The 25,487-nt window shown below is 43.6% G+C and overlaps 1 protein-coding gene across 1 annotated transcript; it reads left to right on the forward strand.

Moving 5' to 3' along the window:
• Positions 1-246: 246 nt before the first annotated feature.
• On the forward strand, positions 247-5,304 carry LOC141074108 (uncharacterized). Its single transcript, XM_073561643.1, has 2 exons — positions 247-616; positions 973-5,304. Exons 1-2 carry the CDS (start codon positions 589-591, stop codon positions 1,800-1,802), a joined length of 858 nt encoding a protein of 285 aa, XP_073417744.1. The 5' UTR covers positions 247-588; the 3' UTR covers positions 1,803-5,304.
• The last annotated feature ends 20,183 nt before the right edge of the window (positions 5,305-25,487 follow it).

Genomic DNA, 25,487 nt, shown 5'->3' on the forward strand with positions numbered 1-25,487 from the left:
GGTGATGTAAAGTAGAAATGTGGGAAATGTTATTTATTAAGTAATTTGTGTGACACATCTCTCTGATCTAAGGGCATAAAAATTTAAAGTTTGAAAATTGCAAAATTTTCGCCATATTTCCATTTTTTTCATAAATAAATACAAGTCATATAGAAGAAATGTTACTACTAACATGAAGTACAATATGTCAGGAATAAACAGTCTGAGAATCAGCGGGATCCATGGAAGCATTCCAGAGTTATAGCCTCATAAAGTGACATTAGTCAGGATTGTAAAAATTGGCCTGGTCATTAAGCTGCAAAATGGCTCTGTCACTAAGGGGTTAATACCCTTGGACGCTCCATGTTTATTGCCTCCTTCCCAGACTATTAAGACTAGTCCTCAGCTGTCTGCTTTCCCTCAGTTGGTTAATAAAAATTAGGGGCACCCCATGCCATTTTATTCCTTTATTTAGTAGATAAGTAGATGAGCTTTAAGCTACCTACGCTCTGCACTAATTATATATTTCACTGACATCTTTCTATCTATACATCTTTTCTATTTATTCGACTCTGATGGGTCATGTTGTGAATTTACTGAACTCAACTGATGAAATGTCAAGTTTCCTATGAGATGGGTGAGTAAAAAATATTTTTCTTGCACCCAATGACTTGCATTGGTGAGTCTCGACCATCTTACATAGCCATAAGCAGTATGCTGCGATTTATTTATTTTTCTCACCACAATTCCAGGTGAGGAAAAACTTGCAGATGAACACTGCCTACTTGAATAACATTGTTGAACGTGCAATGCAATTTTATTTTTTTCTCACATTGCACTTTGTTTTTATACACAGATGTAAGTGAATCCTTAGTCAATTGATAAATTATATTAGTTTTTTATGAAAATGTTCTAAAATAATTATATAAATATTAGTATTATTCCAATGCAGTTTAATTGAAATATAAAAAAAATCAGTTTTATTCTTGGCAGATGAATGTACCAGAAGCTCAGAAGAACATCCGATATTTTCTGATTTTGCAGCAGATGATCAGGGAGTCACACCAAATCCATGTGACGAACATGCCATTATCCAAGATGCACCTCATGCTCTTAAAAAAAATCTGTCATTCAATCCTTTTCAACAGGTCTTTTCTTCTATTTCATCAAAGACCAATGTGCAAAGCGAAAATGAGAGGACTATTGAATATGAAACAGCTCTCATAGGGGAGAAACCATTTTCATGCTCAGAATGTGGGAAATGTTTTACAGAGAAATACTATCTTATTACGCATCAAAGAAGTCACACAGGGGAGAAGCCATTTTCTTGTTCCGAATGTGGGAAATGCTTTAATCAGAAATCGCATCTTGTTACACACCATAGAATTCACACAGGGGAGAAGCCATATTCATGTTCAGAATGTGGGAAAAGTTTTAATCAGAAATCAAATCTTGTTATCCATCAGAGAATTCACACAGGGGAAAAGCCATTTTCTTGTTCAGAATGTGGGAAATGTTATAGTGAGAAATCCAAACTTGTTATACACCAGAGAATTCACACAGGGGAGAAGCCATTTTTATGTTCAGAATGTGGGAAATGTTTTATAGAGAAATCACATCTTATTATACATCAGAGAACTCATACAGAAGAAAAACCATATTCATGTTCAGAATGTGGGAAATGTTTTAATGGTAAATCTGATCTTGTTAGACATCAGAAAATTCACAGAGGGGTGAAACCATTTTCATGTTCACAATGTGGGAAATGTTTTACAGAGAAAACAAATCTTGTTAGACATCAAAGAACTCACCCAGGGAAGTAGTGATTTTCTACTGTACAATAAAAATTCAATTAATTTTAAAATCACACGTATAAAAGAGAAAGGGAAAATAATTAAGTGCATTAGATGATTCTTAGAAAATGTACTCAATTACCAGTTGTTTGCTATTGAAATGCAATTAGTATCCATCATCTCTCCCAACCCCGGCCCCCCATGTCATAGTAAGTCGAACCCCTCAACTGCTACACTCAGAAACCCCTCTAATCGTATTAATATTCCCTGCATGCCTTCTATCTCTTTTAATTGTGCCCTTTGGAATTCTTGCTCAGTGTGTAATAAACTGTCCTTCTTCCATGACCTCTTCCTTTCTGATTTTCTTAACCTTCTGGCTCTTACCGAAACCTGGGTCCAGCAGTCAGACACCACCACTGCTGCTGCTCTTTCCTATGGTGGACTACACTTCTCTCATACCCCAAGATCAGACAGCAGAGCAAGTGGAGGTGTTGGTCTGCTCCTATCACCCAATGTACCTTTCAGGTTATCCCTCAAGTACCCTCACTTGTCTTCCCTTCTTTCAAGGTCCATGCTGTCAGACTCTATATACCCGTCTCCATGCGAGTGGTGGTGGTGTATCGTCCTTCGGGCCCCTCCCATCAGATTCTGGATCACTTTTCCACCTGGCTTCCACACTATCTCTCCTGTGACATCCCCACCCTCATAATGGTAGACTTCAACATCCCCATTGCTATTCCCTTCACACCATCTGCTTCTCACCTTTTATCTCTAACCTCCTCTTTCGGCCTCTTGCAGCACACTGACTCCACCATGCATGAAGACGGAAACTCCCTTGACTTGGTCTTCTCCCGACTTTGCTCAATGGATGATTTCACAAACTCCCCTCTCCCGCTCTCTGACCACAACCTTCTATCATTCTCTATCAAGAACTGCCATCCTGCCCAGGTCACCCCCACTTTCCACACTTTTAGAAACATACAGGCCATTAACACCCAGAAACTTATGAAGAACTTGCAGTCATCATTGGCCCCTATCTCCTCCCTCTCATGTCCTGATTCTGCACTGAAGCATTACAATGAAACAGTTCAAAGTGCCCTGGATGAAACTGCACCTCTTATACATAGAAAAACTAGGCACAGACGACGACAACCCTGGCACATGCTGCTAACGCGCTTCCTACAGCGGTGCTCCAGGTGCGCCGAACGTCTGTGGAGAAAATCCAATCTACCCGAAGATTTCATCCATTAAAAGTTTATGCTTAAAACATACAACACTGCCCTTCACCTCTCAAAACAAACCTATTTCAACACCCTCATCACCTCACTATCCAATAACACGAAAGGTCTCTTTGACACTTTTCATTCCCTACTCAACCCAAGAGTGCAGGCCCCATCCACTGACCTCCACGCTGACGATCTGACCAATTATTTTAAAGAAAAAATTGACAATTTCCAACAGGAAATTATCTCCCAATCACCTCATATCATGCACTGTCCTCCTTCCACCACTGCATCTAGCTCACGGTCTGATTTTGAACCAGTAACAGAAGAAGTAATCAGGCTCCTTGCATCTTCTCTCCCTACTACTTGCACCAGTGACCCCATTCCATCACATCTCCTCCAGTCCCTTTCCCCTGCTATCACCACTCATCTAACAAAAATATTCAACCTCTCTTTTCCGGTATCTTTCCTTCCTCATTTAAGCATGCCATCATACAACCATTACTTAAGAAACCATCCCTCGACGAAAACAGTGCCGCTAACCATAGACCTGTCTCTAATCTTCCCTTCATCTCTAAACTCCTGGAACACCTGGTTCACGCCCATCTTATCCGCTATCTCTCAGATAACTTTCTTCTCGACCCTCTACAGTCTGGTTTCTCTACACTCTACTGAAACTGCCCTCACTAAAGTCTCTAATGATATAAATCTAATGGCCACTACTCCATGCTAATTCTCTTGGATCTCTCCGCAGCATTTGACACTGTGGATCATCAGCTCCTTCTCACAATGCTCCGTTTCATCGGCCTCAAGGACACCGTTCTCTCCTGGTTCTTCTCCTATCTCTCTGACCGCCCCTTTACTATATCTTTTGCTGGCTCCTCCTCTCATCTTCCCCTTAATGTTGAGGATCCTCAAGGATTGGTTCAATGCCCCCTCCTCTTCTCTTTGTATACTGCCCCTATTGGTCAAGCAATCAGTAGATTTGGGTTCCAGTACCATCTCTATGCTGATGACACCCAATTATACACTTCTTCTCCTGATATCATGCCTGCCTTTTTGGAAAACACCAGTGATTGTCTTACTACTGTCTCTAACATCATGTCCTCCCTCTATCTGAAACTGAACCTGTCAAAAACTGAACTTGTGTTTCCTCCCCCTACTAACCTACCTATGCCCGACATTGCCATTTTCGCTAGTGGTTACACCATTAGTCCCCAGCAACATGCCCACTGTCTTGGGGTCATACTTGATTCCGAGCTTTCATTCACCCCCCCATCCGATCACTGGCTCGCTCTTGTTATCTGCACCTCAAAAACATTTCAAGAATTCGACCCTTTCTTACTTTCGACTTTGCAAAAACTCTTACTGTTTCTCTTGTTCATTCCCGTCTGGACTATTGTAACTCTCTACTAATTGGTCTCTCTCTACCAAACTCTCCCCTCTCCAATCTGTCCTGAATGCTGCAGCTAGGATCATGTTCCTCACCAATCATTATATCAATGCCTCTACCTTGTGCCAGTCATTACACTGGTTACCCATCCACTCCAGAATTCAGTATAAACTTATTACCCTCACCTACAAAGCCCACCATGGCTCAGCACCACCCTACATCTCCTCCCACGCCTCAGCCTACCACCCTACCCGTGCCCTTCGTTCTGCTAATGACCTGAGGTTAACATCCTCAATAATCAGAACCTGCCACTCCCATCTCCAAGACCTTTCATGTGCTGCGCCAATTCTTTGGAATGCACTACCCAGGTTATTACGATTGATCCCCAATCCCCACAGTTTTAAGCGTGCCCTAAAAATACATTTGTTCAGACTGGCATATCGCCTCAACGCATTAACCTAAATATCCCTGTGTGGCTCATTCAAAATTTTTTACCATAACCAGGTTCCTCACATCATGTTCTCACATGCATTATGCATTTAATAGCCCTCTGTGACTGTACTGTGACATATTTAGACTGTTATGTGGTTCATGCAGCATCACAGGAACACCGGATTCTTACACTATAGCTGGTCCAAACAATAAAAGCAATTGTTACCACCCACCTTTCGTGTCTCCCCTTTTTCCTCATAGATTGTAAGCTTGCGAGCAGGGCCCTCATTCCTCTTGGTATCTGTTTTGATCTATGTGTTTATTGGAATGCTGTAATGTCTATTGTCTGTACAAGTCCCCTCTATAATGTAAAGTGCTGGCGCTATAGAAATAAAATTATGATTATTATTATCCATATAATACACTTATCTTTGAACCATGTATATAAAATATGTAACATTTACATACAGTAAACAGTATAATTTCAGATTAAATGAGTTGTATTATGAGGCTCTTTTTTGCTCGACACTGGCCATGTATAAAGGCTAGTATACTTGATCAGGAAAGTTGCCACCCAAAACCCAGCTCGTCTCATTTAATTAATAAGGTGACTCATTATTATTATTATTATTATCATCATTATCGCACACTTCGATTAATGAATACAATAATTCCACTACTGCTATATATGTAAAAAGAAATGTGAGCCATCCAACCAAGGTGAACTCAATTTGGATAGTCATTAACCCTAGTGGCTCACCTCTCCATGTGCCCAACCAATCCTCAAATGAAATGGGGAAGAGACGGGACCCAGGTCTAGCTCATAACAAAACCTTTCTGGGAAAGATGGCTGGATACAGGTGTACAGCCTGGGAGGGGGGCCAATGCAAACTACAAAAAAAAAAAGAAATAAACAACAAAGAGCCTGCAAACTATTAATATTAAATTAATATGCACGTGCATGAATACGCTGTGACCAATATATACACATAAACATACACTATGTGTCAGCACATTGTGATTAATGACTACATTAATTCCACTAAGTGATCCATTAGAGCTAGGGAATGACCATATGAGGTCACTTTTGTGTGGATGAATGGCTTTTTTCACTATTTATTATCCATGGGGCCCCTTAGCAAAAGTACGACCTCCACCTCTTCCTACAAACGTACACAACAATAATTCAGCAGGATCATTGAACACACAGACCCAGTCACAGAAGAACATACAGTATCTCCCAACTCTAAGTCAGTGAAGGGGGAAATGTATTGTAGCACACACACAGAAATAGTGCCCTTTAGTGTTCCACCCACTATAATACCCCTTTCATGGTGTCCACACAGAATAACAGCCCCTTGATGTCCCTCTTGTTGACTCCATGAGTTAAAAAAAATTCCAAGACATATGTAGGTCTAGCATATCCTTGGTAAAGAAAAATTTTAATTTAATCATTTCATTAAAAACACACAGACAGCCCAATTCACATGGTGTTATAGTATGTGATAAGTAACAGAGCCAGTGACTGTACACTAAAATGCAATATGAACGTGGCCTAACATGTAAATTAGCAGCCTCATAAATGTAAAAAATGCTAACTAGATTTTCACACAGTCGGTTTCGGTCTTCATAAGTTGCTGGTTGTAGTTGTGTTGTCTGTACTCTATAACTCACGCTGCGGAGAGGGCATATATGGCTAGTTCATATAGTGGAGGTGGTGACTCTAAGTTAGATAACTAGATTGCCTGAGGAGAGTCAAGCTATCCACTTAGTCCTTCTTCTCGGAACACAGCTGGAATAACAAAGCAGGAAGCCATTTCCATGGAGGGACCTTAAAAAATGATATAAAAAACTTGCACCCTATATATATTTTTTTCTAAATACATATAACTATTACACATACTTTATTAAGGGGGTTTTCCAGTGTTCCTATAATGATCACTTATTCTTAGGATAGACCATCAATATTAGATTAGTGCGGTCCGAAAACGGGACCATCCACCAGTCAGCTGCTTGCAGTGTCAGCAGCCAGATGTACAGTAAACAGTGTGATGGAGCAGAACTCCACTGCTATCACACTGCATAGTGGGTGCTCTCAGGTAACTGCTCCACTGAATACATTGTATAGTACCCCTTTATAGCAACACCGATATCTGCAGAATAATAGTAAGGGACCATGTGAGGAACATGACAAAGAGATCAAGACGAAAACTCATCTCCTAATATCTCAATCCAAGCGATCATCTGTGGAAAGTACTGGAAAAAAAGTCCTATCCATGAAGGCCGCACCGAGCAACTTACAGGAGGTAAAGGAATTTCTGCTAATGACCTGGTGCCAAATACTACAGGAACCAGAGAACCAGAGATCTGCTGGTGCCTGAAAGATAGCCTGAGGGTATATGCAAGTAACATCTTTTCAGGGTGGTCCGTTCATAAACCCACCTGAAAAAGTACCCAGAAAACACTCAAAAGAACATATATACAATATGTAAGAACGGCTTGCTATTCACATCTTCTGGCTTTTGAGCTTCTTTTAACTATTTCAGGTTTCCTAAGATGGTAAGTATTTAAAATAAGTGAGACGACCATTCCTCAGGAGGCTTCAGCTGTGAATATGATCTCTAGTATGCAATACAAGTCATTAGGCATCTTTATGAGATTTTTATCAGCATTTAAGGTTGAAAAGCTTCTATTGGTTTCTTCATAGTTGGAGTAAAAAAAAAAGACAATATAAAAATGCTGAAATGAACCACCGACAGTCAATAACAGCAAATAACGACCAAAAATGCATCATAACCTCTTCCTCTTGAAAAACTCTGCTATTTTAGCCTAAGTTTTGTTGTGGAATACAGAGAAAAGATATTAGTCTATTGAGCCTTCAGTATTCTATCATCTTAGGGTGACTAATCAAAAACGCCAACTCACATCTTATCCAGTGGTTGCATGGGAAAAGGCAATTATGACTTTTTCTGTCCCAATGATCTGGAGAGAGCCAAATGATCACACTACCAATTGCTATTTTTGCCCTGCAATAGGGAACGGGGAAAGGGACACCTCCTGCACTCTCCTGAGGCTGTGTCCTGGACTATCCTGATGTCCCTATACGGCTTCTTTCAAACCGTTGCCGACCAGGATACCTCAGCCCTCACTTGCCCTCCACCTATCCCTCACTAGGGAATTGACTAGTGCGGACACTGTTCCCACCGCTGCACTAATACAACACCAAGGAAAATAGCAGACAGGGAAAAACAAACAACTTAGCTTTCTCTGCTGTCATGCACAGGACAGCAGAGTAAGGCACCCTAACTTTCAACAGAAACACCACTACTCCAGAAAGCTCCTCTCTTCAGCAGCATCACCACTGCTCCAGATAAGCTGAACCACCTCTGCACCAGGTAGGACCAGTCTTCACAACGGTTGGTTTCCAAAAGACCTGTATTACCAACAGTCAGCTGGTGTACCAGGTGACCTTATATAGGAAGGAGGGAGTGGTCACCACCAGCAATAACAGACTCACAAAACATGCAGTAACACCAGCGACCACTGGGGGGAAAAACTGACATTAACCCCCGATGGCCTGATAGGAAAAAAGTTTATAACAGAGAAGCCCAAACTGACACAGATCCAAAAATGGATCGTGACAGTACTCCCCTTACAATGAGGGGCCTCTGAACCCTCAACACCGCACCTCACCAGAAAACCACCTACACTGAGGACACCTAGATCCACCAGAGTTCACCTCAGCAACTACCTGACTCTCAGGTTTATGGCAAACATGGGCAGATGGAAGTGGCAATGTATGCTTTGGATGCACCACAAATCTCCAGAGTGCTGACCTGGGAACGAGTTGTGAATGGGAATTACTGGAGGTAACTCCAGCTGGTAAGTCCCCGGGCCGAGAATGGCTGATACCTGATACGGCCTGATCACCTGAGAATTCCAGACCCCAGCAGCACACTTCCACCAGATGTTTTTGGTGGACACCCATGCATACTCGTTCCCACACAGGTCTGGACCTGAATGTTTATTGTCACACACGTTTGCCACAAGACGGTAAACTCTTCAAGGAACTGACAACAGAGGCATCCCACTGTGTCACCACACTCACACCCCCGCAATTCACAGAGGGAACCACCACCCTCCTCCGACCCCTTCTACGAGGACTTCGCCTCTCAGGGTTGGCTAATGGTGAAGGTTGAGAATTGCCCCTACTCCCTGGCAGCACCTCTACTGCCCCCACTGGAGAAGAAGGGGATGGTTGTAGAAAGACGGCAGAGACAGTAGCCTCCAGGCAGCAGCCCTCACATGACTGATCCCAGCTGACTACTTCCCTAGACCGCCAATCTATGACTGGGTTGTGTTTTTCCAACCAAAGGAGGCCGAAAACGATAGGTGATGGCATTCCCCCAAGACGTAGCATGACAGGGACTCTACATGATGAGACCCTATACGCAGATGTATATTTTCAACAAATTGGGTTACCCTCCTTTGGCTCAGTGGGACTGAGTCAATGGCCTGGACGCTTATGGGTTTGGCCAGCGTCCTACACCTCAGGCCATGGGTCTGGACAAAGTGAGCGTCCACCAGATTGACTCCCGCTCCACTGTCCACAAACACCGGTATGCCCTCAGGTACCCCGCTGACAAAGTACACTGAGAGGACAAAATGGAGGAAATATACACTCCCTGGTCGCCTCCCTCCACAGGACCAGGGGGACGCAGCTTCTTAGGTGGTATAGAAGTTTTGGCGCGAGCTGGGCAGACCCTGATAAAATGACCAGTCTGCCCACAGCTAAAACATGCCCACAAACCACGACGAACTGCAGGCAACACCATTGGGGAAACAACTCGTCCCACCTGCCTGAGCTCGTCCGACTGCACCAGTGAGTCCTCTGCCCTAGCAAGGACTACAGGGGGCATATTTGCCAAAGCTGCAAAAAACTCGTCCACCGACCATAGAGATGGTGACTCATCCGGCAGGGAGAAGGCCCAGGATTGGGGATCACCTTTAAGGCAGTGTTTATAAAAATATTCAAAGATGATACAAAATGGGAACAAAACAATACGACATACACAATTACATATGATAAAAGGGATATAAAAAGAAAATTATTAAACCTGTATAGTATAGCAGAAATGGCTCAGAGCTTAGCAGAGGGTGGTAATCCTTAGGAAAACAGACAGAACACACAGCAGTCTGTACTTTGCAGGATTTACCAAATGCAAAAACCCAATTTCTGCTTTTTAGTAGGTCGAGGTTACACCCACCTACTTCTCCTTGGTGAGCTCATGTGGCTGCTGATTGTGGCATGTGCTAGGTCTTTTAGAATTTCATGAGATTCGTATCTTATAGGATAACTTTGACCCTGGAGGTTCCAAGTAGTAGAAATTGACGTCATTATTCCTATTGCGATTTTACCATTCTGTAGAGATGAAACATGGCCTGTATAGCATCATCCAATGGGACGTTATTAAGTTAGAGGGGTTAGAATGGCCTTACATTGATGTGAGTTAATGCGTTATGGTCGTCCCTTCCTATGACGCTGAAAATATATATCCAATAAATATCAGATCAATGCAAACCCCAAAAGCCTCAGAACAGTTCATTGATCAGAGGAAGCTCTTGTCTGGGAAATGTACTCCCCCGCCTCTGTGTAAACAAATCTTAGCCTTGGTGTCTTTTTCCCAGAAAAAATATGTTGTAATTACTTGGTCGCTGCAGGAGACCCGTACTTAACAGAAGTGGAAGTGTCAGCTCTATCTCACATCTTCAGTTTTAATAAGTTTCTCTCTTCCCAAGTTATAATTTGTTTCTTTCTTCTATATGGATTTTAATTTTTCTCTGACACCCCCCCATTAGGAAATATGTCTCAAGGAAGAATTAGTGGACTTTACAGTATGCAAACATTCCATCTGCAATACGTCCAGTACTACATACAAAAGAACTGCCAGTTCCAAAAGCACCAGAAACATTTTCATCAACTCAAGTGAGGAAGAAGAGGGCGCTTGGTGTTATGAAGCATCTTTCTCTCATAACCAATATTTGTGGCACCTCTGTGGTGACTTAACTTCTTTCTGCCATTGGACGTACTATCCCATCCATGTGCCCTGGGACTTAATTTCCATGGACGGGATAGTACATCATGGGAAATCAGCTGCGCTCACAGGGGGAGCGTGGCTGATCATGGCCGGGTTTCAGCTGATTCTCACAGCTGACACCCTGCACTTTAACCCCAGAAACACTGCGATCAAATATGATCGCAGCGTTTCGGAGCTGGCAGAGGGGCTAACATGGAGAACCGATGTTGTCATGACGACATCCGGGTCTCCAGACCTGAGAGACTTCCTGTCATGCGCAGTGATTACCAGGAAGTCTCTCAGGTCAGTATAATAGAAACTGCAGCACTGACAGCTTCTATAACATGCAGATCTGCATGCTATAGAAGCGATCAGCCTGCACGAAATGAGTGTCCCATAGTGGGACAAAGTGTAAAAGTAAGAATTAAATTTAAAAAAAATAATAATTGTAAAAATATTTTTAAAAATAATAATAAAAAAATCAATATTTAATCCAACAATAAAAAAATATTTGAATAAACAAATCTAAATTAAAGTACACATATTTAGTATCGCTGCGTCCGTAACGACCCGACCTATAAAACTGTCCTACTAGTTAACCCCTTTAGTGAACACCATTAATAAAAAGGCAAAAAAGAATGCTTTATCATCATACCGCTGAACAAAAGGTGGAATAACACACGATCAAAAAGACGGATATAAATAAACGTGGTACCGGTACGTCATCTTGTCCCGCAAATAAACAAGCAGACATATAGCTCCATCACCGGAATAATAAAAAAGTAATAGCTCTCAGAATAAAGGATGCAAAAATAATTATTTTTTATATAAAAGTTTTTATTGTCTAAAAGCACCAATACATAAAAAAAGATATAAATCAGGTATCGCTGTCATCGTACTGACCCAAAGAATAAAACCGCTTTATTAGTTTTACCACACGTGTAACAGTATAAATGTATATAAATGTATATATTTTTGTTCACTCTGCCTCCAAAAATCAGAATAAAAACCGATCAAAAAAATGGTACCAATGAAAACGTCAACTCGTCCCATAAAAAATAAGACCTCACATGAATCTGTGGGCCAAAATATGGAAAAATTATAGCTCTCAAAATGTGGTGATGTAAAAACTATTTTTTGCAATAAAAAGCGTCTTTTAGCGTGTGACAGCTGCCAAACATAAAAACCCGCTATAAATAGTAAATCAACCCCCCCTTTGTTAGGGAAATAAAATAAAACAAATGTATTTGCATTTTCCTATTAGGGTTAGGATTAGAGCTAAAGTTAGGGGTGGGGCTAAAGTTAGGGTTAGTGTTGAGGATAAAGTTAGGACTACGGTTACGGTTGGGATTAGTGTTAGGGTTGGTATTAGGGTTAGGGGTGTGTTAGGGTAAGGGTTGGGATTAGGGTTTGGAGTGTGTTGGGGTTAGGGTTGGAGTTAGAATTTGGAGTTAGAATTTCCACTGTTTAGGCACATCGGGGGTTCTCCAAACGTGTCTGATCTCAATTCCAGCCAATTTTGCATTGAAAAGTCAAACAGCGCTCCTTCCCTTCCGAGCTCTGCCATGCGCCCAAACAGTGGTTTACCCCCACATATGGGGTAACAGCATACTCAGGACAAATTGCACAACAACTTTTGGGGTCCAATTTCTCCTTTTACCCTTGGGATAATAAAAAACTGGGGGTGAAAAATCATTTTTCTGAAAAAAATACTATTTTTTTATTTTTACGGCCCTACTTTATAAACTTCTGTGATGCACTTGCGGGTTTCAAGCTCTCACCACAAATCTAGATAAGTTACTTGGGGGTCTACTTTCCAAAATGGTGTCACTTGTGGGGGGTTTCCAATGTTTAGGCATATCAGGGGCTCTCCAAACACGGCATGGTGTCCGATCTCAATTCTAGCCAATTTTGCATTGAAAAGTCAATCAGCGCTCCTTCCCTTCCGAGCTCTGCCATGCACCCAAACAGTGGATAAGCTGCATATATAGGGTATCAGCGGACTCAGGACAAATTGTACAACACCTTTTGGGGTCCAATTTATCATGTTACCCTTGGTAAAATAAAACAAATTGGATCTGAAGTATATTTTTTGTGAAAAAAGTTAAATGTTCATTTTTTTATACATTCCAAAAATTCCTGTGAATCACCTGAAGGGTTAATAAACTTCTTGAATGTGGTTTTGAGCACGTTGAGGTGTGCAGTTTTTAGAATGGTGTCACTTTTGGGTATTTTCTATCACACAGAATACAGATCCCTCAGAGTGACTTATGGTCCCTTAAAAAAATAGTGTTGTAAAAATAAAAAATCGCTGGTCAACTTTTAACCCTTATAACTTCCTAACAAAAAAAATGTTGGTTCCAAAATTGTCCTGATGTAAAGTAGACAGGTGGGAAATGTTACTTATTAAGTATTTTATGTGACACATCTCTGTGATTTAAGGAGAAAATTAAAAGTTGGAAATTTCCAAAGCAAAATTTTCAAAATTTTCACCAAATTTCAGTTTTTTTTTCACAAATAAGCGCAAGTCATATCAAATAAATTTTACCACTATTATGAAATAAAATTTGTCACGAGAAAACAATAACATAATCACCAGGATCCATGGAAGCGTTCCAGAATTATTACCTCATAAACGGACAGTGGTCAGAATTGTAAAAATTGGCCTGGTCATTAACATGGACTCCTTGAACACTCTGACTCACTACTTGGCCGTGAGAAGTGACTAGCTTCACAGTAAGTTTCTTCAAGATTACCAGTTTCTCCATTTGTTGCAGGTCAAGGAACAGACTGCATAGGTAACATTCGCATTAGTGTTAGATATTTTTTTAGGAAACTCAAAAGCAGATAACTTTGAGGCTATGTGCAGACATCTGGAATTCCCACAGATTTTATGCGTTTTTGCCACGTTTTTTGCAGCGAAAACGCTGCAATAACGCATAAAGTAAGCAACCCATTGTATTCAATGGCATTCCGCACATGCTGTGCTAATGCTGCGTATCTTTCTGCGGCATCATGCTCATTCTTTTCGCAGAATCGCTGGAATTCCGCACACATAGGAATGCATTGTTCCGCTTACTTTCCGCATGTGGCTATGCCCATCATGCGCAAAGTAAGCGGAAAATGTGCGGATGGTACCCAGGGTCTGGAGGAGAGGAGATTCTCCTCCAGGCTCTGGGTACCATATCCCTGTAAAAGTTAGAAACAAAATAAAAATCATGTTATTCTCACCTTCTGGCGTCCCACACAGCGTCCCCAGGCCTCAGCGATGCTCCCGGCAAGTCCCGTTCCCAGCGATCCCTTGCGACAATGACCTTTGATTAGTGAATGTGATAGGCCGCTTTGAACAACTGTGTTTTGAGGGAGCGCCTAAAACTATTAAAATTGTGGATAGTCCTAACATCTTGGGGTAGAGTATTCCAGAAGATTGGCGCAGCGTGGGAGAATTCTTGGAGTCAGGAGTGGGAGGTACGGATTAGTGCAGAGGTTAGTCAAAAGTCGTTTGCAGAGCACAGAGGTTGGTTAGGCCTATAGACAGAAATGAGGGAGAAGATGTAGGGGGTGCCTAACTGTGGAGAGCTTTGTGGGTGAGAACAAGTACTTTGAATTGGATCCTATAATGACTGGTCAGCCAATGTAATGATTGGCGAAGAGCGGATGTGTCCGAGTACCGATTAGCTAAATGGATGACCCTTGCTGCTGCATTAAGTATGGACTGGAGAGGGGAAAATCGAGTAACAGGGAGACCAATTAATAGAGCGTTGCAGTAGTCCAGGCGGGGTGGATCAAGGCAACAGTAAGCGTTTTTGTTGTTTCCATGGTGAGAAAAGGGTGGATTCTAGAGATGTTCTTTAGGTGTAGGTGTAGGTGGCAAGAGCGGGCAATAGATTGTATATGGGATGTGTAGGAGAGATTGGTGTCAAACCTAATACCCAGACAGCGAGCCTGCTGCCGGGGTGTTATTATGGTGCCACCCACGGAGAGGGAAATGTCAGGTTTAGGGATTTTAGTAGATGGTGGGAGCAGAAGTTCAGTTTTGGAGAGGTTGAGTTTCAGACAGAGGGTGGACATGATGTTGGAGACTGCGGACAGGCAGTCACTGGCATTCTGTAGTACAGTGGTGGTAAGGTCAGGGGATGAGGTGTATAGTTGTGTGTCATCAGCATAAAGATGGTATTGAAAGCCGAATCTGCTGATGGTCTGTCCAATTGGGGCTGTGTAGAGAGAGAAGCGAAGGGGGCCAAGGACTGAGCCCTGAGGTACCCCGACAGTGAGAGGAAGGGGAGATGAAGTGGATCTAGCAAACAAATCACTGAAGGAGCGGTCAGAAAATTAGTAAGAGAACCAGGAGAGAGCAGTGTCCTTAATGCCTAGTGACTGGAGCCTAGAGAGTAGGAGACGGTGGTCAACAGTGTCAAAAGCTGCAGAAAGGTCGAAAAGAATTAGCAGAGAATGTTCACTGTTACATTTTGCTGTCAGAAGGTCATTAATAACTTTGATGAGTGCAGTTTCAGTTGAATGTAGGGTGCGGAAGTTGGACTGTGAAGTGTCTAGGAGGGAGTGAGTGAAGTGGTAACGGATAAGGCGGGAGTAGACTAGGCGCTCCAACAGTTTAGAGATGACGGGGAGATTGGAGACTGGTCTGTAGTTGTTTTTTCAGGATGGGTCAAGAGCAGGTTTCTTTAACAATGGAGTAACGATAGAGTGTTTGAAGGAGGAAGGGAAAATGCCCGAGGAGAGGGAGAGATTAAATATTGTAGTTAGGTGAGCTGTGACGACTGGAGAGACAGACTAGATGAGATGTGATGGAATGGGGTCAGTAGTGCATGTAGTCGGACGAGAAGAAGAGAGGAGCCTGGAGACTTCTTCTGTGATGGGATCAAATGTGGATGGATGGGAGTCACAGCACTTACTGACAGATGTTATCTATTTTCTCTATAAAGGGGGAGGCCAGGTCATCAGCACAAATGTCTGTGATAGGGGCTTGTTCTTTTTGCCTGAGGAGGGTGAGAAAGGTGTCAAAAAGTTTCTTGGGGTTGTTGGATAGTGAGGAGATCAGGGTGGTGAAGTAGGTCTGTTTGGCAAGGTGAAGGGCAGAGTTATAGGTTCTTAACATAAATTTGAAGTGGATGAAGTCTTCTGGTGTGCGGGTTTTCCTCCATAAGCGTTCAGTTCCTAGATCATTGCTGGAGCAGTCAAGTTTGCGATGTGAGCCAGGGCTGTTTTACTCTGTGTTTGGAGGTTCTGAGGGTGAGGGGAGCTACTTGGTCAAGGGTGCTTCTGAGAGTGTCATTGTAGTGATGAACAGCCAGATCAGGACAGGAAAAAGAGGAGATTGGGAACAGTGATGAGTGTAGGGAGCCTGAAAGTGTATGAGGGTTAATGGCTTGTAAATTTCTGAATGTGTGGTAGATAGGAGCGTTGTGAACATTTTTGACCTGGCTTCTGAGTTTGGGCTCCCTCTGGTGGTTGCTGCTGGTAATGGAGCTGGTCTGACTGACAGAAGTCAATCACCTGAGGAGTATGATTGGAGGTCAGGTGTTACAGACTGGAGAGATTTAAGTGAGCAACCTTCCCTCAGTTGTTGCCGATGATTTAGTTTTCTTCGGCTGGTTTCACACTTGCGTTTTTTTGCGCTGCTTTTTAGCGCAAAAAAAGCATGTGTTTTTTCCCCTATACTTTAACATGGGTGCGCATATGTGCGCATACATATGCGCACGTACGCGTTTGTATGCGCATGCGGTTTTTTGCAGTGTGCGCTCGGGTGCACAAAATGCATCCTGTTGCATTTTTGTGTGTCCGACTTGCCCCAAAAAACGCATGCGCACGCAATGCATTTTTTTTACAGCAAAACACCCATTAATGTCTATGGGTGCGCATACGTGCGCATTGTAATACGCACGTATGCGCAAAAAAACGCATGTTTTTTTTTAAAAAAAATGCAACAAAACCAGCAAAAAACGCACACAAATGCATGATGCGTTTTTTTCATGCGTTTGTGTGCGCAAAAAAGGCGCAGCAAAAAAAGTGTGAAAGTAGCCTTCCTGAGCATTTTGGAAGTCTACTTGCCTCCTGCTTTGTTCTGCATCTTTCAGATAAGTTATTTGTCTGCTTGAATCTTTTTGCATTTGATCCATTTTTTGCTTTCCTCTGATTTCAGCTTTGCTGGTATGAGTTCAGCCTTGTTCCCTGCTGTTCTTTGGCTGTGCCGAGGCGTCTAGGGCATCGTAGATACGTCCCACAGTTAATTCTAGTTGTGTTGTCAGTTTAGGGGTCTGCAATCTGCTAAGTTACCAACCTCTCTGGTTATGTGGTTGCCTACTCTTTTTCCCTGCTATCCTCCTCGGTTACCTAATCATAACAGAATCACCAGCCTAACTGAAGATTCTAGGGTACTCTAAAGAAAGAATAGTAAAAAAAAAAAAACAAAAAAAAAAACAGGGGTTTCAGAATTTTTTATAAACTTTTTCCTCTTTTTCTCTGGGGGCCGTAGGAGGATTTTTTCTTTAACCCCTTCATGACCCAGCCTATTTTGACCTTAATGACCAGGCAATTATTGCAATTCTGACCAGTGTCCCTTTATGAGGTAATAACTCAGGAATGCTTCAGCGCATCCTAGTGATTCTGAGATTGTTTTTTTTGTGACATATTTGGCTTCATGTTAGTGGTGAGTTTAGGTCGATAATTTTTGTGTTTATTTGTGAAAAAACGGAAATTTGGTGAAAATTTCGCAATTTTCACATTTTTAATTTTATTCTGTTAAACCAAAGAGTTATGTAACACAAAATAGTTAATAAATGACATTTCCCACATGTCTACTTTACATCAGCACAATTTTGGAAACAAAATTTTTTTTGTTAGGAAGTTATAAGGGTTAAAAGTTGACCAGCGATTTCTCATTTTTACAACAAAATTTACAAAACCATTTTGTTTAGGGACCACCTCACATTTGAAGTCACTTTCAGGGGCAGAAAATACCCAAAAGTGACACCATTCTAAAAACTGCACCCCTCAAGCTACTCAAAACTATATTCAAGAAGATTATTAACCCTTCAGGTGCTTCACAGAAACTAAAGCAACGTGGAAGGAAAAAATGGGCATTTTAATTTTTCCAACAAAAATTTTCTTTTAGCATCAATTTTTTCATTTTCACATGGGCAACAAGATAAAATGGATCCTAAAATTTTTGGGCAATTTCTCCTGAGTACGCCAATACCTCATATGTGGTCATAAACCACTGTTTGACCGCACGGCAGTGCTCAGAAGGGAGGAGCGCCATGTGACTTTTTGAATGGAAAATATGCTGGAATATTTAGCGGTTGCCATGTCGCGTTTGGAGAGTCCCTGTGTGCCTAAACATTGGAGCTCCCCCACAAGTGACCCCATTTTGGAAACTAGACCCCCCAATGAACTTATCTAGATGCATAGTGAGAACTTTGAACCCCCAGGTGCTTCACAAATTGATCCGTAAAAAAAGTACTTTTTTTTCACAAAAATTTTCTTTTAGCCTCTTTTTGTTTCATTTTCACATGGGCAACAGGATAAAATGGATCCTAAAATTTGATGGACAATTTCTCCTGAGTACATTGATACCTCATATGTGGTCATAAACCACTGTTTGGGCACACGGCAGGGCCCGGAAGGGAAGGAGCGCCATTTGACTTTATGAATGGAAAATTAGCTCCAATCCTTAGCGGACACCATGTCGCATTTGGAGAGCCCCTGTGTGCCTAAACATTGGAGCGCCCCCACAAGTGACCCCATTTTGGAAACTAGACCCCAGAAGTAACTTATCTAGATGTGTGGTGAGCACTTTGAACACCCAAGTGGTTCACAGAAGTTTATCAGGCAGAGCAGTGAAAATAAAAAATCATTTTTTTCCTCAAAAATGATTTTTTAGCCCACTATTTTTTATTTTTGCAAGGCTAACAGGAGAAATTGGACCATAAAAGTTGTTGTGCAATTTGTCCTGAGTACACTGATACCCCATATGTGGGGGGGAGCCACTTATTGAGCACATGGGAGAGCTCAGAATGTTCTGCGGGCGTCATGTTGCATTTGCAGAGCCCCTGATGTGCCTAAACAGTAGAAACCCCCCCACAAGTGACCCCATTTTGGAAACTAGACCCCCTAAGGAACTTATCTAGATGCATAGTGAGCACTTTGAACACCCAGGTGCTTCACAGAAGTTTATAACGCAGAGCTGTGAAAATAAAAAATCATTTTTTTTCCTCAAAAAATAATTTTTAGCCCGCTATTTTTTATTTTCTCAAGGGTAACAGGATAAATTAGACCCCAAAAGTTGTTGACCAGTTTGTCCTGAGTACGCTGGTACCCCATATGTGGGGGGAACCACTGTTCAGGCACACGTCGGGACTCGGAAGGGAAGTAGTGACATTTTGAAATGCCGATTTGATGGAATGGTCTGTGGGCGTTATGTTACGTTTGTAGACCCCATGATGTGCCTAAACAGTAGAAACCCCCCACAAGTGACCCCTTTTGGAAACTAGACCACCCAAGGAACTTATCTAGATGTGTGGTGAGCACTTTGAACCCCCAAGTGCTTCACAGAAGTTTATAACGCAGAGCCGTGAAAATAAAAAATAATTTTTTTTTGCACAAAAATAATTTTTTTAGCCCCCAATTTTTTATTTTCCCAAGGGTAACAGGAGAAATTAGACACTCAAAGTTGTTGTGAAATTTTTTCTGAGTATGCTGATACCCCATATGTTGGGGTAAACCACTGTTTGGGCACATGTCGGGGCTTGGAATGGAGGGAGCACTGTTTGACTTTTTGAACGCAAAATTGGCTGGAATAAATGGTGGTGCCATGTCACGTTTGGAGACCCCGTGATGTGCTTAAACAGTGGAAACCCCTCAATTCTAACTCCAACCCTAAACCCAACACACCCCTAACCCTAATCCCAACCCTAATCATAACCCCAACACACCCCTAACCCTAACTCTAACCCTAACCACAAACCCAACCCTAATTCCAACCCTAACCCACCCCTAACCCTAATCTTAACCCTAATTCCAACCCTAACCCTAATTCCAACCCTAACCCTAATCCCAACCCCAATTTTAATCCTAACCCTAATTCCAACCATAACCCTAATTCTAACCCTAACCCTAATTCCAACTCTAACCCTATTTCTAACCCTAACACTAATTCCAACCCTAACCCTAATTCCAACCCTAATTCTAACCCTATTGGAAAAATAAAAATATTTTCTTTATTTTATTATTTGTCCCTACCTATGGGGGTGATAAAGGGGGGTTTATTTACTTTTTTTATTTTGATCACTGTGAGAGTTTATCGCAGTGATCAAAATAAATTAATGAATCTGCTGCGTTGCAGATTCTGGCAGGCGCACTGCGTATGCGCTTGCCATTTTCCAAGATGGCGGCGCCCATGATCCGGGACAGCGGGACATCAGGACGGCCAGAGGGACATAGGAGGTACTGGGGGGGATCGGAAGGTGGAGGGGAGCGGATGCGTCCGCCATTTTCCAAGATGGCGGCATCCATGATCCGGGACGGCGGGACACCGGGAGCCAGGGCGGGACTCAGAGGCACGGTGGAGGGTGAGGGGGCTGATCGGACTGCAGGGGGGAGTGGAGGGAAGTGGAGGGAGAGCAGATTGTGATGGCGGCAGCCGATCGCTGCCAACAGTCCATGGCAGGGGCCGATCGCCCCCACCATCCGGTGTGGGGGGTGCAGATTAGTGTCTCCAGCCATGTCTGATGCTACTGCAGCATTGGCCATGGCTGGATTGTAATATTTCATCAAATTTCTTTGATGAAATATTACTATCGCTCTGATTGGCTGTTTCACTTTCAACAGCCAATCAGAGCGATCGTAGCCGGGGGCTAAGCCCCCCACCTGTGAAGTATAAAGGGTCCTGTGTGTGCGGCTCGGTTGACCTTTCAATGACCCCGGTCACCCGACCTGCAGGAGGGTGATTTATACCATGATGCCTACGTAGGCGTCATGGGTCGCATTGGCACAGCTTTTCATGATGCCTACGTAGGCATCATGGGTCGGGAAAGGGATACTAAGCAATTGTCTGATCGTGTTGAGCAGCTCGCTGCTGAAGTTCGGAGAATTTCAGCCTATCGTGCTCAGTTGTCTGTTGTAGAATCTAAAATCCATATTCCTGATTTGTTTTCTGGGGATCAGTCTAAATTTTTGAACTTTAAGAATAATTGTAAACTGTTTTTTGCCTTGAAACCCAATTCCTCGGGGAACTCGGTGCAGTAGGTTAAAAATTGTCATCTCCTTGTTGCGTGGCGACCCTCAGGACTGGGCTTTTTCCCTGACACCCGGTGATCCTATTCTGGCTAATGTGGATGCGTTTTTTCAGACTCTGGGGTTGTTGTATGATGAACCTAATGCTATTGATAAAGCTGAGAAAACTTTATTGGCATTGAACCAGGGTCAGGAAGCGGCAGAGTTATATTGTCAGAAATTCTGAAAGTGGGCGGTCCTTACTAAATGGAACGATGATGCCCTAGCGGCTCTGTTTCAGAAAGGTCTGGCAGAGACTGTAAAAGATGTTATGGTGGGATTTCCTGTCCCCTCTGGTCTCAAAGACTCTATGTCATTAGCCATTCAAATTGACAGACGTTTACGTGAACGTAAAACTATGCGGGAGGTGTTGCTGCCTTTCGAACAAACTTCTGAGCCCATGCAATCGGGTCGCCCTCCCAGGACTGTGGGGTACTCGGTACCGGGCCGGTGTCAATAGAATGTATCACAGCAGCGGTGACCCGGTCCATGGCCCTGGGCGCCCAAGTAATGGGGGAATGTAGTTAATGGAATGGAATAGTTCGTGACGCCACCTGTGGTGTTCGGCAAGGGAAGTGTTACGCCGACGCTGCAGACAGATCCGCTGGGACTGATGGTATGGTGCAGCAAAGATGTAATAACTCCCCTATAGTCCCAGGGCAGTGTAGATGTGGTTGGCACAGGGATGTAGCAGTGCCGTAAGGGTAGGAAGCAGACAAGACACAGCGGGGTGCAATTTCTGTACCTTTACTTGATAACTGCAGTCCAGGGTCCTGATTACAGATGGTAACGGAGCTCAATAGGATTTAAGTCAGTGCTCATAGAAGGCCACTTCAGAATAGTCCAGTGTTTTCCTATTAGCCACACTTGGGTGTTTTTAGCTGTGTGTTTTGAAAGGTCATTATCCTGTTGCAAGACCCATGACCTGCGACTGAGATGAAGCTTTCTGACACTGGGCAGCACATTTCTCTCTAGAATCCCATGATAGTCTTGAGATTTCATTGTACCCTGCACAGATTCTAGACACCCTGTGCCAGATGCAGCAAAGCAGCCCTGGAACATAACAGAGCCTCCTCCATGTTTCACAGAAGGGACAGTGTTCTTTTCTTGATATGCTTCATTTTTCCGTCTGTGAGCTGATGTGCCTTGCCAGAAAGTTCCATTTTTGTCTCATCTGTCCATAGGAAATTCTCCCTGAAGCTTTGTGGCTTGTAAACATGTAGTCTGGCAAATTCCAGTCCGGCTTTTTTATGATTTTTTTTTCAACAATGGTGTCCTCCTTCAAATGTCTGCCATGAAATCCAATTTGGCTCATACAACAACGGATACTGTGATCTGACACTGATGTTCCTTGAGCTTGAAGTTCACCTTTAATCTATTTAGAAGTTTTTCTGGGCTCTTTTGTTACCATTCGTATTATCTGTCTCTTTGGTTTGTCAGCAATTTTCCTCCTGCGGCCACATCCAGGGAGGTCGGCTACAGTCCCATGGAGCCTAAATTTCTGAATAATATGTGCAGCTGTAGTCACAGGAACATCAAGCTGCTTAGAGATGGTCTTATAACTTTTACCTTTAACATGTTTGTCTATAATTTTCTTTCTAATCTCCTGAGACAACTCTTTCCTTCGCTTCCTCTGGTCCATGTTGAGTGTGATACACACCATGTCACCAGACAGCACAGTGAGTATCTGTAGCCCTATATACAGGCCCACTCATTGATTCCAAGTTTGTTGACACCTGTGATGCTAATCAGTGGACACACCTTGATTTAACATGTCATTTTTGTCACATTATTTTCAGGGGTACCATCATTTCTGTCCAGGCCTATTTCATGAGTTTTATTTTTTTTATAAATTCTGTGGAAGCATGGTTGAAAAGCAATGTCTGACTTACATTTGTTCAATTTCATAGGTTTTTGATTTATTATTACTTTTGTCAGATTCAAGTTATTTCTGTCACCATTGTGGGTTTTTCTGTCATTAAACGAGGGGTACCAACAATTTTGTGTAGGTACAGGCCCACAGATATCTTCTCTCACGCCGATGGGCATACTTAAATCACAGGGACCACAAGGTCTTATCTCCATGCTATACACCCATCTACTATCAGCAAACAGGATTCTACTCCTTTGTTGGTTAAGGGAAAATGGCAGCTCTTGATTCCTAACATTCAGGTGGAGGACTGGGAGGAGATACTGGAGTCCTCAATCAAGATTTCCCCATCAACTAACAAAAAAATGACCTAATTATATATAATCCATCAAGCATATCTCACACCAGCTAAATTTGCAAAAATAGGTTGTTCTCAGACCTCGGAATGCCCGAGGTGTCATTTGTTGGAGGCCGTCTTCAAACACATAATGTGGAGGTGTCCAGTAATACATACATTCTGGCAGGAGGTTACCACCTTCTTGCCATTCCTAAGCAATACACATCTACTCACACACACAACTCTGCTACATACACATCCTACACACACACACAGCTCTACTACATACACATCGTACACACACACAGTCTGCTACATACACATCGTACACACACACAACTCTGCTACATATACAGTACACACACACATAGTACACACACACACAGCTCTACTACATACACATCGTACACACACACACAGTCTGCTACATACACATCGTACACACACACAGCTCTGCTACATATACAGTACACACACAACTCTGTTACATACATATAGTACACACACACACAGCTCTACTACATACACATCGTACACACACAGCTCATCTCCGTACACACACGGCTCCGCTCTGTACACATTGTACACACACGGGTCTGCTACATTCACATTATACACATAGGGCTCCACTCCATATGGCTCTGCTCCGTACACACACGGCTCCGCTTCGTACACCTCGTACACACACGGCTCCGCTTCGTACACCTCGTACACACACGGCTCCGCTCCGTACACCTCGTACACACACGGCTCCGCTCCGTACACCTCGTACACACACGGCTCCGCTCCGTACACCTCGTACACACAAGGCTCTGCTCGGAACACCTCGTACACACACGGCTCCGCTCCGTACACCTCGTACACACACGGCTCTGCTCCGTACACCTCATACACACAGGCTCCGCTCCATACACCTCATACACACACGGCTCCGCTCTGTACACATTGTACACACACGGGTCTGCTACATTCACATTATACACATAGGGCTCCACTCCATATGGCTCTGCTCCGTACACACACGGCTCCGCTTCGTACACCTCGTACACACACGGCTCCGCTTCGCACACCTCGTACACACACGGCTCTGCTCCGTACACCTCGTACACACACGGCTCCGCTCCGTACACCTCTTACACACGGCTCCGCTCCGTACACCTCGTACACACACGGCTCCGCTCCGTACACCTCGTACACACACGGCTCCGCTCCGTACACCTCGTACACACACGGCTCCGCTCCGTACACCTTGTACACACACGGCTCCGCTCCGTACACCTCGTACACACACGGCTCCGCTCCGTACACCTCATACACACACGGCTCCTCTCCGTACACCTCGTACACACACGGCTCTGCTCGGAACACCTCGTACACGCACGGCTCCGCTCCGTACACCTCATACACACACGGCTCTGCTCCGTACACCTCATACACACACGGCTCTGCTCCATACACCTCATACACACACGGCTCTGCTCCATACACCTCATACACACACGGCTCCGCTCCGTACACCTCGTACACACACGGCTTCGCTCCGTACACCTCGCACATACACGGCTCCGCTCCGTACACCTCGTACACACACGGCTCTGCTCGGAACACCTCGTACACACACGGCTCCGCTCCGTACACCTCATACACACACGGCTCTGCTCCGTACACCTCATACACACACGGCTCTGCTCCATACACCTCATACACACACGGCTCTGCTCCATACACCTCATACACACACGGCTCTGCTCCATACACCTCATACACACACGGCTCCGCTCCGTACACCTCGTACACACACGGCTTCGCTCCGTACACCTCGCACATACACGGCTCCGCTCCGTACACCTCGTACACACACGGCTCCGCTCCGTACACCTCGTACACACACGGCTCAGCTCCGTACACCTCGTACACACACGGCTTCGCTCCGTACACCTCGTACACACACGGCTTCGCTCCGTACACCTCGTACACACACGGCTCAGCTCCGTACACCTCATACACACACAGCTCTGCTACATCCACCCTGTAAACCCCTCCTGACCCCACACATAAATTTCCCCTCATCCAGCACCATGACAACCAGCACA

The sequence above is a fragment of the Dendrobates tinctorius genome, unplaced genomic scaffold (genome assembly GCF_039654945.1).
Source record: "Dendrobates tinctorius isolate UK_male_01 unplaced genomic scaffold, ASM3965494v1 ptg000014l, whole genome shotgun sequence".
NCBI lineage: Eukaryota > Metazoa > Chordata > Amphibia > Anura > Dendrobatidae > Dendrobates > Dendrobates tinctorius.